Source organism: Anopheles stephensi, chromosome 3, assembly GCF_013141755.1.
Source record: "Anopheles stephensi strain Indian chromosome 3, UCI_ANSTEP_V1.0, whole genome shotgun sequence".
Lineage (NCBI taxonomy): Eukaryota > Metazoa > Arthropoda > Insecta > Diptera > Culicidae > Anopheles > Anopheles stephensi.
The window spans coordinates 75,969,965-75,987,082 of NC_050203.1; the positions used below are offsets into that span (position 1 = coordinate 75,969,965).

The 17,118-nt window shown below is 45.0% G+C and overlaps 3 protein-coding genes across 7 annotated transcripts in view; 1 reads left to right on the forward strand and 2 right to left on the reverse strand.

Annotated features, from left to right (window-relative positions):
* The window catches only part of LOC118510796 (beta-1,4-glucuronyltransferase 1), an 84,757-nt gene extending 79,802 nt beyond the window's left edge, over positions 1–4,955 (reverse strand). Inside the window, exons 1-2 of one of the 5 annotated variants that reach the window (XM_036053102.1) lie at positions 4,802–4,955; positions 3,888–4,349 (exon numbers count right to left, since the gene is read on the reverse strand). The gene's annotated coding sequence lies outside the window, so the exon portion shown is untranslated. Of the gene's footprint in view, positions 1–3,887; positions 4,350–4,749; positions 4,767–4,801 lie in introns of those variants that run through there. The other 4 variants (XM_036053106.1, XM_036053105.1, XM_036053104.1 and 1 more) reach the window with 4 other exon arrangements.
* On the forward strand, positions 743–2,549 carry LOC118510798 (general odorant-binding protein 45-like). The gene has a single exon (XM_036053110.1). It carries the CDS (start codon positions 1,426–1,428, stop codon positions 2,392–2,394), a length of 969 nt encoding a protein of 322 aa, XP_035909003.1. The 5' UTR covers positions 743–1,425; the 3' UTR covers positions 2,395–2,549.
* Positions 4,956–5,996: 1,041 nt separating the features above from the next.
* Positions 5,997–17,118, reverse strand: part of LOC118510794 (nuclear hormone receptor FTZ-F1 beta) — a 34,340-nt gene continuing 23,218 nt past the window's right edge. Inside the window, 7 exon segments of the mRNA XM_036053099.1 lie at positions 5,997–9,605; positions 9,668–9,925; positions 9,997–10,146; positions 10,218–10,465; positions 10,468–10,881; positions 10,952–11,163; positions 11,236–12,994. Of these exon segments, the coding sequence (XP_035908992.1) occupies positions 9,516–9,605; positions 9,668–9,925; positions 9,997–10,146; positions 10,218–10,465; positions 10,468–10,881; positions 10,952–11,163; positions 11,236–12,791 (2,928 nt within the window). The 5' untranslated portion in view covers positions 12,792–12,994 and the 3' untranslated portion in view covers positions 5,997–9,515.

Below are 17,118 nucleotides of genomic sequence, written 5' to 3' on the forward strand. Positions count from 1 at the left end.
TGTTAACACGAAATTTGCACAGCAACTAGGTAACTCTCACAGCCACAGAAAGAAACGGGAGCAACAATGGTGCGATAATCTGGCGAGCGTTAAAAACGTTACGAGGCTAGAAACATAAGCTTGGGACGATAAGCTAAAACTAAATGCCGAGTAGTTAATGCCGCGGTAGTAACACAATCTTGGCGTAGTTGGAATAGTTGTTGGACGTAAAAAAACCGTTTCGAGGGCGAGGGTGCAAACACCAAAAACGCTGTACCTTAAGATTATCTTCCCTGGAAGTGTGGAAGATAAAATGGTTCTTCCATTAAAGTCGATTGTACCCGAGACCCGGACGCGCACTACAACTACACCACTCGACAGGTGGGAAACTGTTAATCTCGTAACATAATTCCTATCTCCTTTTTTTTGGCGCACGCTTCTTTCTTCCCAGGGCTCTGGACGCAAGGGAATGGTGGAAGCTTTGCTGCCTGCTTGTTCTGTGGCCACAAATTTTGTAAGGCCTTCTCTAAACACAGCTTCACCGCAAAAGCACTTTATGCACCGTTAATTTAATATCTGTTCAAGAGAATCAAACTAACGCATTAGTTGATTGTGTGTTCTCGGGCAGCGGAAGGCGGAAACGGTAACGCATTAAGGAAAGTCACGATCGCTAAATGATAGCCGTAAAGATTACGCAAAACTTTACAAATAGCATGGGTATCTTAAAGATTTGCATCCTTAATTTTTGGGCGTTAGGCCAGATTATCTTGAACTAGATATAACTTGATTGGAACTAAGTACTGTTCATTAACATTACAATACTTGTCGTGAATCCTTGAAGTATAGTAAACTATGTCTTTTTAGAAGTAACAGGTCTTACGAAATTGCATCACTTGATCACTTTGGGATACATAACCTTACCTAACTCTTTGTCCAAAGCACAGCTCACTGTGCCACGGGAGAGAAAGTGCATTCAATTGCATCCGGCTTTTAACGCTCCACAGGAATCCACTCACCTTCCCAAAACTATCAGAAACCCCGTTCCTTCGCTTTAAAATACACTTCCTCTCGCTTATCTTAACATCAAACCCCATTCGGATGGCCAATCATTTACAAATGACCACCACCACGAACCCAAAAACCCCAACGCTTTCCAAATCGTTCCTCTACGTGCCCTCGTGCACCGTTTTCGGAGACGAACGCCACCACGTACGAATTGACCACACGTACACGGGGGAACTACGGCAATTCCCGAGAATCAACTAACCTGACGGTTTGGATGACGATCGTGACCTCTCTCGCCCATCCAACGGCGGGAAGGTCATAGCAAAGATGCATGAACGTGATCTTCAACCTGACAATGGTGTCAACGTGTCGCCGATCGGTATATAAAGCTGGTTCGGCAGCTAAACTGGGACAAGTCGAACAAGTGAGACTCTATCCAGAATGTGCTCCAAACGTACCGGTTGCGTCGGGTTGCTGTGGCTGGCGTGTGTGATGCTGGGTGTTGAAGCGAACGCCACCTCCAATTGCACCGTCACAACCTTTGACGATGCACTGCAGGAATGTGCCATCCAGCTCGGTATACCACAGGAAAGACTGGAGAAGGAGTACAAGCTGCTGCTCTATCCAGCCGATCGGGATAGTATGTGTTTGGTGAGATGTATAGGAATCCTGTTGCGCTTTTGGAATGATACGACCGGACTGAGGGAGGCTACGATCCGCCAGTACTATCAACCTGCACCGGAGGATCTTTGCTACCAGAACCGAACGCAGCTGTGTTTGGATGCATTGGAACCGACCGTGACGGACGTTTGTGAGCGGGCGCATCGATCATTCCTTTGCTACCATCAACAGTATGGCTTTCTGAAGCGAGAAGATCGCTACATTCCCAAGACAGCGCTCGAGATGAAACAGATCCAGCAGGATTGTTTGGATGTGTTTGGTTTGTCGCCGAGACGGTTGGACCAGTACCAGGATGGCCATTTTCCGGACGATCCTGAAACGCAATGTTTCGTCAGGTGCGTTGGACTGAAGACGGGACTCTACAGTGATCGGGATGGACCGAATGTGGAGCGGTTGTACATCCAGTGTGACTCGTGTGCTGATGAGGCGGTGTTCCGGGAGCGTGCCAACGAATGTGTTGCGGCTCAGCGACGACACAAGCTGAGCAAGTGTACGGCAGCCTACAGGACACTTTATCAATGTTTCCGAGACGATCAACTTGATCTGTATGCGAGCATTACGACTACAGCGGCTCCTACTTCTAAGGGCTATAGAACCACGACTACATCGAAAAGTCCTCCGAATGTGATTCCGGCACTCTCCGTGAGGGAAACTGGAGAGCCACAGTATCATCTGGTGCCGTCGCAGTTTGAGATCATTCTCAAGAGTCTTTACAACCGAAATTATTAACCTTTTCTTTGGGGTGATCCTCAGAAAAGTCTTTTAAAAACTATTTAAAATTATTTATTATAGATAAAACACACTTTTTTTAAATAAAAAGCTCACTTCATGGGAAGATCGTGTCCTAAAAAAATAGTTGAAAAAGACTGAGAATATTTCAACAAGCTAACCGTTTTTCGACACCAAAACCCGCCCCGATTTCGCTCACACTTGTGCCTTTCAAAACCCAACTACTCATCGTCTGACAAAAAGGGAAAACATTTCATTTTTCCCACCCATCTTGCGTCCACCCAACGCTGCACGGAGTCGTGAGCATCGTTTGTGGGGCTCGCACCACCTTGCACCACGCTGCTGGCCGTAATTAAAGAGCGGCAAGGTGAGTTTTGCGAAACACCCAGCAAACCACGGAAAGTTTCCCAAAAAAAAACGGACGGCAAAAACCTTTCGTGATCGATCACGTGCTGTGATATGATTTTTGGTGTGAAGAAATCATTGCGCGAGGTTAGTAGAAGTAGTGTTTTCTTCACGTTATATACATTTTTAAGCATGACATTGTTGTGAAGAGGTATTTTTTCTGTTGTTGTAAGGCAAATTGTTTGAATTGCAGCTTAAAAAGATAAGAAACCGGTAAATAGTGGTAAGTGCCATAAAAATCTCAGACGCTTAGATAAGAGTCGGGAGTATGGTTGTTTGCAGAAGATAAGAAAGCCGTTAACAAACGTATCAACCCGCATAACCCGCCAGTGATTGCTTCTGTGAGGATAAGAGATAACAACAAACAATCCCTTTCTTGTGAAGCTTTTGTTTAAATAACTGTCGTATCGTCTGGTAAGAGAAGGCAGAAATTATCATAAAATGTGGGTTTACGAATTTTACATAATATATTTAATAGTTCAAATCGTAACAGCGCTTTAAATAACTGTTTAAACAATAAAAAAGATGAAATGTTCTCAAAATAGTCAATAAAAAATACAAAACATAGAATATGCATAAATAAATGATTAATAAAAAAATAGAACTAACAAAAATAAATACAAAAAGTAGATAAAAGACTCAAAACAACGATGAAACAAAAATAACAAATTCAAAAGAAAAGAAAACAGAAGAAATCATGACACAAGCATAGCAAAATAGAACAAATATAAGAAAACGAACAAAATAAATAACAATAAAACAACGAAAACAAAAGAGAAATTAAAGACCAATGCAAAAACTGCCAATCACACCACACAAAAGATTAGTCCAATCTTAATTTCGCAGCAAAGAGTTATTAAATGAGGGCATTAAACAGGATTAATTTAAAATGATTCTTTGTATAAGTATGAGCAATGAGCATTTCTCAGACTACAGTAACCATCAAGAATACGATATTACTCTCTTACAGCATAGACCCGACCTCTTGATGATAGATTAGTTTATAAAGACTTCGTGTCATTAGCCTTCGTTCGACTCTTCATTAGCATCTTGATCTAAAGTTAAACTTCTTTGGGGACTTCTCTTACCTTCGATCAGTTCTCTGCTGCCATAATATCCTTCAGCATCCAATCCTCGCCGTGGCGATTCTATGCACCACGACAATCCGATCAAACAAACCAGACCAGGTCCGGTCGGTCGCGAGGCAAATCCTCCCTTCTTGCCTATTACTTCCTATCCACAATTTCACTTCACTCGCAGACAAAACCGGTCGAAATTTTGCCTTTTTCCCCGAAAATTACCACTTTTCCACAACTCCCCAGAAAGCTTTTCACAACCTTCTGCACACCTTGCGCTTCGTTGCCTCCCCGTTCCCTTCTGGGGCACCTTGCTGGGCAGGAGTGGCGCGCCAACTTTCACTTGCTTTTCCACACGCGCGTACTACACGATACAAACAAACACGCACACACAAACACAAACACTTACACCCAGAGAGGGAGTGAGAGAGATAGAAACACACACGCACAGCACAGCGATGCCGGAAATATTTGCTACAAATGAGTGAGCGGAAGGGAAATGGGAACAAATTACCAAACTATGAAAATAGAAGTAGCCCACCCACAGTGGGGATGAGGGAAAACCAGGGAAAAGGCCCCCCCGCGATTGGCCTGTTAGATCGGAGGACTTAGCTCAAAAGATTAAGGACAAAAGGACACGGCAAGATAGCGCGAGCAGCGAGCCACTGCAGCTCAGGAGCAGAATCTGCTGGTTTGTTTACAAACTGCACGCGTTTTAGCTCGATGGGAAAATCCCGGGACCAGGCAAAAGGTCAGCACCGACGGAAGGTGGACCGTTTTTTCCCCGGGTAAAGCCCCCAGCCCAGGCTTCTCTTTCGGTGGTTCGGTCCACAACTGGCGAAGTGTTGTTCCGTTTGCGTTTGTTCGCACACACTTAGCTCACAGCCTAGCAACAGCGACGATCACGTGCTGCCAAGGAAACTCACTTCGAATGCCACGCACTTTCGACGCACCGAGCGAAACCTTAGTTTTCCTGCCGTAGAAGGTGTAGGAAAATTACGGAAAAATGTTGAAAATAGCGCGAGCGCGACACACGCACGTCCACTCTCGTTGGTTGTTTGTTTTGTTTTGATTTGCACCACTGTCAGTCCGGTGCAACGTCAAATGGGAAGGTGAGTTTTGACCGCGTAGCGGGACGGTCCCATAGTGTGCTGTGTACATGAACGGCTGTTATTTGAAGCCCATAGTTGCGTGATGGATTGTGTGAGAAAGGGATATGATGCGAGAAAGAGACGAGCGGAGTTTCATGTTCGAAACAAGATGAAGGCAGCTTTAAACGTGTCACGGCAATTGAACTCGGAAATACGAACAAAATCAATAAAATTTGGCCTATTTTTAGACCCAATTAAATGTTTTTGTTTTCAGAAGATCTTTTCCAACATGCATTATTGTGTGTAAATGTATGTGTATGTGTAAATGTGTAAATGTAAATGTAAATGTGAAGAATGAAGGGTTTTCTTACGTAGAATGAAGGTTTTCTTACAAAATAGGAAGGCCTATGGATGTCGTAGAGACATTGCAAGAACTCTTGTTCGATTGCTTGGAATATTCCAACACTTTATTCCTCTATCCAAGATTGTATCCAATCGCTGACAGTTTCCACTCTACTTGATGCAACCAACGAGCACGCTGAGCTCCTCTAAGCCACGTTCCTAATAGGACGCAGACGAAGACCTTCCTGAGGCTTGAGCACGGCATTCTCTTCACATGCTCCAATCAAAGAATTCATTCCGAATCTGGAATACTAGTTGCCTCAACTGAGACTTGCAAGGCCTCTCCCGATTGTGAGTTAAAAGAAAATTACATAATAAATTACCTGTTTAGTATATTTGGACATCGTTTTGGACATCATTTGTTTCAAAGAGAAATTCAAAATTCATGAAAGTCGAAAATTATTGTTCGAAATATGGTGTTCGAATTTGAAAAAGGAATTCAAATGAACCGTTTCGAAATTAGAAGCAACGGCTGTTTTTTATGCTTTACATAGTAATTGATGTACAAACCTCTAACTTAATTTCGTGTGTTATAAGTAAAGAAGATTCACAAAATCGGTTAAGAGAACTTATAAGATAAAATCTTACTATCTTTATTTCTTTCCTTTGAAAATCAACTTGGTTCACATTACATTATAAGGTATAATTTTATTCAAAAAATTCTTCGTCTCCCGCCGTCTGTGTATGTGTTGTTGTGAGTTCGAGTGTACTTTTCTTACACTTTTCCTACTTTCTTCCAGCCTTTCTCTACCTTAGCTTTGCTCACCCGTGTTAGAAAATAATTTCCGACGCAGATTTCCTCCTGGCCCTTATACACGTACGTGGAGCAAACACGTTTTTTGCTGACGTTTGCTCGATTCGTTAAAAAAAAACACACAAACAGCACATCTTCATGTTCGAGCAACAACGAAATTAATCATAAGTTTAAGTACAAAATCTTGCTCTCCTAGCGAATGATTTGTTCGAACGATGGACAGAAGTCCCAGAAGGTGACGCGCACAAAGTGACAGTGATTCAACATAGCTGATGGCGCAGAAAAGGGAAACTTCACTTAAATACTGTGTACTTTTTAGACAACAAAACAATAAACCGCATCACTGTCCCGCGAAGGTGGCCTGATAGAATCTCGAACCCTTCGCTTCCGAAGGATATTTTTCGCTAGGGTTTAGAGCATAAGAATGGACCCACAAGTCCGTTTTCTCTCGCTGTTTTTTTTAATCCGGGTCTTCCCTCTCACTTCTTTACAGTAAATTTGCATCTATCAATATTTGCTTTATGTATATAAGTAGCTGGTATAATTTGCTATATAATTTCTTCCTCCAATGCTTGTGCCGCTTGCGCACGAAACACGCCCCGCAATATGACACCAATTGGCGCTTTTATTGATGCTACATAGAAAAAACTGAAGTAATTGCAATAGAGAAGGAAAAAAAACAACTGTATAAAACAAAGTCTCCTCCCACGGCAAAAAGGAGCATCCAAACATTCTAAATCGCCTTAAATGCCTAAAAACAAGACAGCAAAAAAAAGAAAACAGAAACAGAAAACAAAAGTTATGAAAATCTTTTATCCTAGCTTCAAAAACACTGGAGAGCATTTGGCTCTCGTCAAAGCTACAGCTGTCCCACGGCTCCGGGTTTAAGGTATAATTAAATCGATCACATTTTTGCTGCATTTTTTTTGTTTTGTTTCTTAAATTTTCTCCTGCTTTTTTTGCTTGCCATTAGTGGGTTTGACACCTCAGATACAGTGAAGAGCACGTGTGCTAAAGCAAATGTCAAGGCAAATCGTTATCAATCTTATACAAAAAAAATGAATGAAATTAAAATGGTGGTGGCTCACTTGCTTTCATTGCCGCGGACTATTCAACCAATCCATGCTGGTGAGTTCCAGAGCTTTGCTTCGAACTCGAACACGGTCTTTAACGCATAGTTTAAAAAAATGCCATTTTTATCCTTTTTAAGGACAATTTTAAGGGCTTTTCCCTTCTCGTGTCGTGTGTGTGTGTGTGTGGGTAAGCTTATAAGGATGATGAAAAGTAAAGGTTTTCATCCGAGTATTGCACTAAACAACAGAGAAAACAGGGACAATTCCCACGGATGGAAGCAAATTGAAGGCTAGTAATGGAAAGCTTCTAGTAAAGAAAAGGATTGTGTCCCTTTAAAAAAATAAACGTAAAAAAACCCACTGGAAGCAATAATAGTACGCACGAATTTTTAAAACTCTCCACGCAAACGAACTTAATCTTAGTGTATATAAAAAAAGAAACTAACCACACTAAACAATCTATTGCCACTCTACCAAACTCTCGTTTTTGTGTAAGAAAGCCGTTTTTTCCACTTTGCACTTCTTAAAACGCTGAAAACTAAACAGAAATCCGAACGTAACCGGCATCCGGTTCGATATTAATTATAGTAATAATAGTTTTTTAAAAAAAAAGGAAAACCTTATGCTAATTATTTACAAATCTCCAAAATCAAGCCTTTCAACCAGATTCTTTTGCCAAACGGAAACCGACAAAAGAACGGAAAGCTGATCCCGGACGCTTCTTCTTCCTCCGCTCCTCATGTGAGTGTGTGTTTTTCTTCTCGCTCTAGCACTTATTAACTAGTTTAATTAATTGCTCTATTTGCTAAAAATTTCAGTCATTTTATGCTTGTTTGTTTGTTTGTGTTTTGTTTCCCTCTCTGTTCTACTGTTTCTGTAAGTTATTTTTTCGCGTTCTGTGTTCGTTTTCGTTTGATTTGCTTCTTGTTCTAGAGTTTTTCGATAAATCTTTCCATTTGATGCCGTTTTTTTTGTTTGTTCCTAAAATACTTCGATTCTAATTCCTTCCGACAGGAAAAAAAACACTCCGCCAAAATACAAACTACACCACTCGAGCCGGAAAAAGAATATCCTTTTGTCCGCACCCTTTCCCATGGTGTAATGGCGCGTAATCCTTTTTTTCTTAAGGGTGTCCTCGGGATGTTATCAGGTGTTTTTGTTTGTTCACATTTGCGCAAAGAAAGGCACACACTTTCAGCTACAATTTTGCGCACGCACATCCCTCTCTCTCTCTCTCTCGGTGGTAATTATTAGATCGATCGAGTATAGTTAAGCACAATCCTTCGCCTTCTGCTTCTAAAGAGCGTGAAGAAGGATCAGGCCCATTGGCATCGAATTTTGTTCGACTTTTCGTTAACGGCTTCGATTGGTTCGCTAAAAGTTTAGAATGTGTGTGTGTGTGGGTTTTCTCTCTCTCTCTCTCTCTCTCCTCTTCCCGTTACAATACGTTACAACGTTACAAAACTACTGCCCTATGGAAACCGTGGTGTTGAAGTTTTGTTGTCTTAATTTACCATTAATACCCCGTATTAATGCACACAATATTCTACCGCCACGGGATAAAAGTTATCCCTTCTGTTTGTAAAAAAAAAGGCAGCAGAGAAAAAAACGGAAAACATAACCACGCTTTTCCTCTTGTTTTCTAACTATATAACAGCGGACATTGTGGGAAGTTGGAGAACAGAAGAAAAAAAACGATTTGCTAAGGGTTGTCTGACACTGACACCGTATGTCAGTAACACTATCAACTTAAACGAAAACGCCTAGCGTACGGTCGTTCCCCAGCAATCAAACAATGCCATTGATTTGATGTGCCTTTTCATGGGTTTAACAAAACCGAACCTCGGCAGAAGTTACTCGCCATTGTAGAGAGTAGCCTAACTATTCAAAACTACACTAGCAACTAATCAGATATCAAGTTAAAATAAAACTCACTCGGTCCCTCGACAGAACCGGCCATTCCTTCGGAAGCCCCCTACATACTACTGCGCGTGAGTGTATCAGCAAAACAAAACATCAGTTTTTAAAAAACATAATATAACCTTTACAATGCTAACGCTACAGCTTACAAGCTAGCTCTAGAGCGACGAGTACTCGCCTAATAAAAAACACGAAATCGATCATTTCCCTTTTCCGCTACCGGATCTAGATGGCCTGATGTAAAAACGGACCATCAGGATTGCGGCTTCCGGTCGTTGTGTCTAAGGTGGTCAAGGGTGTTCCAGCACCCCTGCTGTTTCGGATACAAAACGTCCGGTGCCCCGTACGCGCGCACCCATTCCGAGGCACAAAAAGCAAAACGAAACGAAGTCTTGTGTGTTCAGTGCTCGCCACGGAGCAGTTCCATTAGCAGGTTAAACGATGGCTCCTCGCCATCCTTCGGTTTGATTGTGAGCATCTCCTTACCGACCTGCAAGCATGGATGCGAATTAGCGTTGACGACTCTCGGAAATGTTTCGAGGAGGCTCTCACCTGACAGGTGCGCTGGAGTTCGGGAATGCGCAGCAACAGCTCGCCAAACTTGGCCGGCGACTTGGGATAGTGGGCCAGTGTGTAGGCTTGCAGGGCCTGCAATGCTTTCTCCTGGCTCGTCCGCACCTTTTCCGATTCCTTCAGCTCGGATGTGTCCGAAGAGAGCAACACGATCACCTTCATCGCCACGTACTCGTACCGATCGACGCGCAATCGTCGCAGATGGTCGGTTAGATTTAACATCCGCTCAATACACGTCTGAAATGGCAAATGAGTCAATGTGTTATTAGCTGCCGCCATCGCAATCCCTCCCTTATTGTGATAATTACCTGCAAACCACTATTCTTAACCTGATCCAGCGTGATCGATTTGCCCTGGGAAATCTTAATCTCGCCCGGTGTCGAGATCGAACGGTAGCAGCACGAGAACAGCAGCAGCTCACACCAGGAGTTTATCAGCAGACAGATCTGATCGTCGATCTACAATCGAAAAGGGAGGACTCAGTTACTATTGAAGACCCACCAATAGAATTCCACCCCAAGATACGTACGGAAATGTGCTTGAAGAGTGGCAGACTTTTGCACCACTTGACGATCTTGTACAGTCGGTGGTCGGCAATGTTACAGAGGTTAGCGATCAGATCGGGACTGCTGTCGGACGAGATGCCGGCACTCGACAGGATCGGATTGTTGGCGATCGTCGTGCTGCTTACGTTCGTTGGCGGTTGGTTGAGTCGGGCCAGCTCCTGAGCATTATACTGCCACAGCGGTTCAACGTCCATAATTTCCTGTTGGAGACAGCAAAGCCTTTTTTATATAGGTTCTTACGAGAGAAACGTTGAGGAGAGACTACCTGTAACAGTACTGGAATGCCTGGCTGCATGTGATTAGCTCCACCGGAGCTGCTAATACCATCCGAACCGAGTCCATTGCCCATTCCATTCATGCCACCGTTCCCTCCGCCAATGGAACCCGATCCGACCATCATCATACCACCGTCCGGTGGTTCCATCTTCATCTGCTGTCCTCCAACACCACCAACACCGGAACCTCCTCCAACGTACGGTGATCGTACCGAACCACCGTACTGGAATGGTCCCGCGCCCGGTGAGTCACCCGGTTGCATACCACCGCCCGCGTTTACCAACGGTCCTGGCAAGGTGTACGAGCACTGGTACGTTGAGCGTCCTCCACGTGTTCGATCCTCCCGAATAGCTGCAAAGAAAGATCGCCCAAGGTCAGTATGGAGCACCAAGACACCGTTCAATTCGCTCCTGTTTACTACCTTCCAATTTCATCCCCTTCTGAAGGCACTTCTCGAACCGGCAGGCGGGACACTTTTTGCGTGTCGCTATCGTCACCGGACAGGCCGCCCCCCTAAGGCACACGTAGTTCTTACGGTTCTGCACCGTACGCTTGAAGAAGCCCTTGCACGACTCGCACGAGAAAATGCCATAATGGAAGCCGGATATCTTATCGCCACAGATGGGACACGGGCTGCAAAACAAGATAGACAAGGAGATAATTAGATATCGAGACCCGGCTAGGGAGACTTCCCCCTCTTCCTACCTGTTGATAAGCTGCTGCCGAGATATCCCGGGCGAAGGCAAATGTTCCCCATCGTAGAGCGGTTCTTCTTGGGCCGCGGCAGCCGCCGCTGCAGCCAGCTGTTTAAGGGCTTGCTGTTGCTGCTGCTCGCTATCCAGCATCGGTTTGTATAATACTGAGTGATGCAACGGTGATCCGTTGAAGGATGCACTGCCTCCTCCTCCTCCGCCCCCTCCTCCTCCACCACCACCACCACCACCGGCGAAGATGTTATGCCGGCCCTGGATGGGCGAATGCGTCGGGCTGAACTCCGAGCTGTACGAGTAGCAGCTGCTGTGCGACGCGTCACTATTGTTCCGGCTGAGCGATGGCGTGTACGGTGCATGGCGGGATGTGAGTGGCGATTGGCTCGGCGAACTGTGCGTGTACACCGAGTGGATGGCTGAGTCGGGACTGGGATTCGCGGGCAGCAGCGTCGTCTTCGAACGGACCAACAGCGGCGAATGGATTGCACTCGGTGGAAGTGCACTACCGCCGCCCGGATCACCACCACCACCACCCGGTGGTAGTTCGTACTTCAGGTTTATCACATCCGGAAGTCCGGCCTTCTTCACCGTGGACGACGAAGCTCCCGAAGACGTTGGAATGTTGGAGGAGTTGTTCCCGAGCCCGGACACGTTGTACGCCAGCCCGGGATTGATCAGTGGAAGCCCCGCTTCCGGTTTGATCATGAGCCGATTCGGCAGTGGTGAGTTGCTGGAGCTGCTACTACCGGTATTGCTGTTACTGTGCGCATTCCGAATCGTGCCACCGCTCTGGGAGGAAAGATTGTAGCCACCGGTACTGCTGCTACTGCTGCTGCTATTACTGCTGGAAGCGGTCAGTGCCAACGGTTCCGTAATGCCCGGTCCGGACGTCGGTACCTCGGTGTCCAGCTCTTCCTCGCGCTTCGGCACAATCATCGCGATCGGGGAAGGATCGATCGGTGCTATCCCGTGCTTACTGCCACCACCACCAACCGAGCTGGAGCTAGAATTCTCATTGTCCACCAGCATCGGTTCCTCCGGTTCGGAAAGTTCACCCTCCCAGGACATGGGTCGCGGAAGGCTCTTACTGGCGCTACGTTCCTCGCGCATATTGACGCCGTTCGTCAGTGCCGCTGCTGCCGTCTTCTCGATGTTGGACAGCTCCGTATCGGACTCGTCCGACTCTTCCATCTTCGGCACGGTGATGCGTACTCCACCGCTCACGTTTCCAAAGATGCCACCTGGACTACCACCCCCACCACCGCTACTACTCGTTCCTGTAGTGGTAGCAGTAGTAGTGGTGCTGGTGTTATTATTCACACTATTACTACTCGTCGTGTTGTTGTTATTGTTGTTGATGCTGTTATTGTTGTTGTTGTGCTTGATTGCCGCCACTATACTACCACCACCAACACCGCTCATGTCCAACGTTGTGCCGCCCATACCGCCGTCGTCACCACAGTTGATCGTCGTCACGGACACGTTTCCGCCGCGTGTGGTCGTGGGCGTACCACCGCCTCCGTTTACCTCGGTCGATGTCATTATTCTCATTGATTGTCTGCTGCTGCTGCTGATGCTCCACGGTTTCGGGTCCTGGTCCGCTTCTCGCCCCCTTTGCGAACGGATATCGTTACACCGAAAGGATCGTGCTGTTCTCTGAACGAGAGTTATATCCGGTTACTGTGTACGCCTACCCAACAAATGCGGTCGGCGTATTTAATCGGCACAACTCGGGAAGAATGTTACTCTCATTTCTGAAATAAAAAACGAAAAAAAGAAATCATTAAATAAATTGCAACATAATTGCACAAATTAAAAGGTTCCTCAAGAAGACGTCATTCGCCCGCAGATGTCTGTAATCTAAGTAGGCTGTTTTGTTTTTGTTTTTGTTTTTGTTAAAAATTGGCATGGTTGCTGGAGGACCCTCATACGAAATTGCATTACTTCCGGTTCCGGCTCTTTCTCACCAATTTCTTTGCTTCCCAAGGACACCCACATACACATTCCAACGGGCCCACAATATTCACACGAACGTTAAGTGTTCGCCCGGAAATACAACTTCCACCTTGTTGCACTGAAGCGTGTATTTATTTACATTTTCGTCCCCATTTAATGGAGCGCGAGCCACTTCACTTGCACCGTCGCTCGTAACAACACAAACAAGTTGCATCGTTTCGCGTTGATTTATGTGATTGTTGTTCTTGCCTCTTTATCCACCGCACGAATAAAAACACACAAATCTGTCAGATTATTTCCCATTACCGTTTGCGGCACAGCAAAACTAACGAATCCCGCAAACCCGCACACTAAATGGCGCAGCGGAAGACGATAGGTGGTAAAGTAGGGGTGGGTTAACCCCCACTCACACACACACACATCTCGACAAGCAGACGAGCAAGCGAGCGAACGAGTGAGCGAGCGAGCACCAACACACGCATCCCCCGACGAGAGAAAGACACCACGACGACCTTCAGATATGTTGGATTCGTACGCAACGACCTTGCATGTGCGTCATCGCCCGTGTTGCACGCGCCGCGCTAGTGTTGGTGTACGCGCGCTCACAAACACCGTCGCGAAGGTGCTGGGGGCAGCACGCATTGCGATGGTGTTGGTGAGCAATCGAAGCAAGCCGAGGGGAGCATCAATGAGCCGAGTGCGGAACATCATCGTGCTGTTACTATTTCTCGAACGAAAACACGCACCACTAAAATGAAGGAGACGCATGGTGCTTTTTTATTGTGGTTGTGAGATTTCCAACCAACACAGGTGGAACGAGCAGTTATGCTGACACGCTAGAAAGCACGTACTAGACCTCGCGGCGTTGCTGCTTCGCAAAACATAATCACGCCGTGTCTCTCACAAACACCACGCCACACAACTCGGTCTGTGGGCTCCCCAACATCATCATTGCTCATCGCTGCTTCATACTCACACACACACACACCTTCCAAACAGGAAGCTCGTCTGTTACGTGTTGCTTGTTTTTGTGTGGTGGATGATGGGCGCCGGCCAGCCAATGATGGGTAGCGTGCGGGAAGGGTGGATTCGTCTTTGTTGCTACCAAACAAAAACCCTCCCTTCCTGCCTTCCCTTGCCTTGCTCTACCCACTTCCAGTTCCTCATCGCATTTAAGCGTGTGTGTGTGTGTATATGTGCCGTTTTGGTCTCACATTTCACACACTTGCAAACTAGATTGGCCCCATCGTCGTCGTCGTCACGGGAAGCAACCCCTATCGCTCTCTTTCTCTCTTCTTCTTCTTCGCTTCACTCTGTTCGTTCGTTTTGTTTGATGATGCTTTTTATCACCTCTGCTTTTTTTGCTGTTGTTGTTGCTTGTAGTAGTCGGCTTTCCAACGGTAAAATAGAGGAGTGGACGCGTCAAACGTCTCTACCCGTGCGAGGGTTGAAAATATGAACCTCGAGTGGAGCACATTCTTGGGCCACAGGTTTTGTGTTCAATATTTTATTTAAAATGGAAAATTAATCAAGATCAGACTTTTAAGCATTTCTTCATGAGAAATAATACCAACTAATCAATAATATTTAAGTGTTTTTTTTTCTAAAATAAAAATGATATGTTTGAAGCGTAAATAAGAATTTTGTAATAGAACAATACAAATTTAAGTTCAATAGGAACAATTTTTAAAATATAAATTTAAAAAATATATTGAAGTGCAAATTATTTATAAACTTTTTAAATGTAACTCATAAAAAATATATAAATTGTATGAATTATATGTATGTATATTTTTAAAATTAAGAAGTAAAATGAAACAGAGTTCTATAAAGCGTAAGTAATGAACAAAATAACGAAAAATCCATAATATTGACTAATTTAAGCTTGCATGTATAAAAAGCATATAAAATAATATAAATAGCAAAACATAAAGATGGCAAAATGATTAAAAAAGTCAAAAATAAAGCCAAAACGATAAAGGCAGTAAACTATCAGAAAAGAAAATCGCATGTACGTAATAAAATTACAGATAAGCGGTTCGAGCCATGTTCATTTAACATTAAAACGACATTATTTTTATTAACTCAAATTGTCCACCACAAATACCAGCCTTTACCACTGATTGCAAAGTGTTACACAGTGCAAAAGGTGCAAAAATAACTCCCGCAAAAATAAAATGGGGGGCGTTTTGGCAGCATAACAGAGCCAGGAACCAGCAAGGCATGATAAAACATTCATAAACATTCGTCTAGCGTGTGCATGTGCCACGTACGAATATTCTCACATCATGCTTCCAAAACCCAACGGCTAAACCAAGGTGTGTTAAGAAGTGCTACCATACCTCGCCAACTCATCGACTTATTCGTAGACCTACATTAATCTGACGAGTTTCACCTCGAAATTCTCGGATTCTAATTATCTGCCATTCGCACCCTGACTGTATGTCATTTGGCACGGTGCAAAAATTGAGCACACACACACACACACACAGTCACGATGCGATAAAGGCGGAAATATTAAACCACCCTCTGCTTTAACCTCATTTTGTCTGAGGCGGTACGGTGTGTTAAGAAAAAATTGTCAATGAAGAAAAAATGGCAGAAAAATTGCACAAACATGGGTCCCCATTTTTTTTTTGCAAGGCCACATACACACACACACACACACACACAGAGAAAGGGGTGCGACTGGGGTGTAATGATTATAACATCTTGGATCGGCGCACGATAAAGTCCGGACCCACGAAACAACCTTCGAGAGGCCGTCGTGTGTGCTCGCCTTCCGCATTTTTTTTGTTGTGTTTATCTTCCCGCACACACATAGACACGTTTGGGGCCTCCCGAAACGAGGAGGGGGGGGGGGGGGGTGGCACATTTCTTCTCCTTCTACTACAAGCAGAAGTTCTTGTTCCTGGTAAAGAAAAAAAAAGATGAATCTCGAGCTTCAATGCCAGTTGCGCCGGCTACGAAGGGAAGGTCATTTCTCGTCAGTGGGGCAACAGGGTGCTCGTGTACGTGTGTGTATGTGCGCACGCTAGCGTGAGTGAGAGAGCGAGCGAGAAGGGAAAACAGGGGAGAAAGAACCGTTAGGTGGCGACCCGGTCTGTCCACTTCCCGAAAGTTCACCCAACCGGCACACACCGAGCAAGCGCAAACACCCCCCGGAGCAAGGGGGTGGGATGGCGGTGGCGATGGAGGTGCATGGTGGCTTGTGGGGTGCTCTAAAGCGGTACAAACCGTTTCAAGCTGTCATCCGTCAGATTAATCGGTGTGTGAGTGAGAGGAAGCAACGAGGAGAGTGAGCGAGAGAGAGAGCGAGAGAGAGAGAGGGTGTTGAAGAGGATAAAGATAAGTGGACACGACTCAGGCAACGTGTCCGCAAGAATAAATATTTAAAAAATAAATAAAACACCTCTAGGAAGAAAAAGGCATGTTCTGTTTCTTGGAATATTTTAGTAAGAAGACATATAAATAAAATCTTAAAAATGTACTTCTTTCCTACTTATCTTATCTTTAAAGAAAATATTTCACTTTTATATTCTATTTTCTGGTGTTGATAAAAATGGTTACCAACTGTACAGAGGGTCCGATTTGTCTTCTACTACAGCAACGGACTACTTCGATGCTCCGTAGATACACAGCGCCCAACAGCAACCCTATTGTGTCAGAAGTCAAGCAGCAGGGACAAGCCTTGCGCTTCTTGTACGTACCATGCACCGCCATCTTCGATTCCGCCGATTGAGGTCTTTCGGGTGGGTGGATTTAAACAACAACAAAAATCAATACACACAAAAACGGGTGCGGGGGGCAAAACAACAAAAAAAAAAAAAACGATCACAAAAGAAAGAATCCCGGGAATCGGTGGAGAGTGGTGCATTCGAGTGCACTCGGAACTGTGCATGCAGGCGCGCACCCGAGTGCT

Bases quoted from the DNA above. Each gene is read 5' to 3' on its own strand.
- LOC118510798 (XM_036053110.1), top strand. From the start codon at position 1,426: ATGTGCTCCAAACGTACCGGTTGCGTCGGGTTGCTGTGGCTGGCGTGT.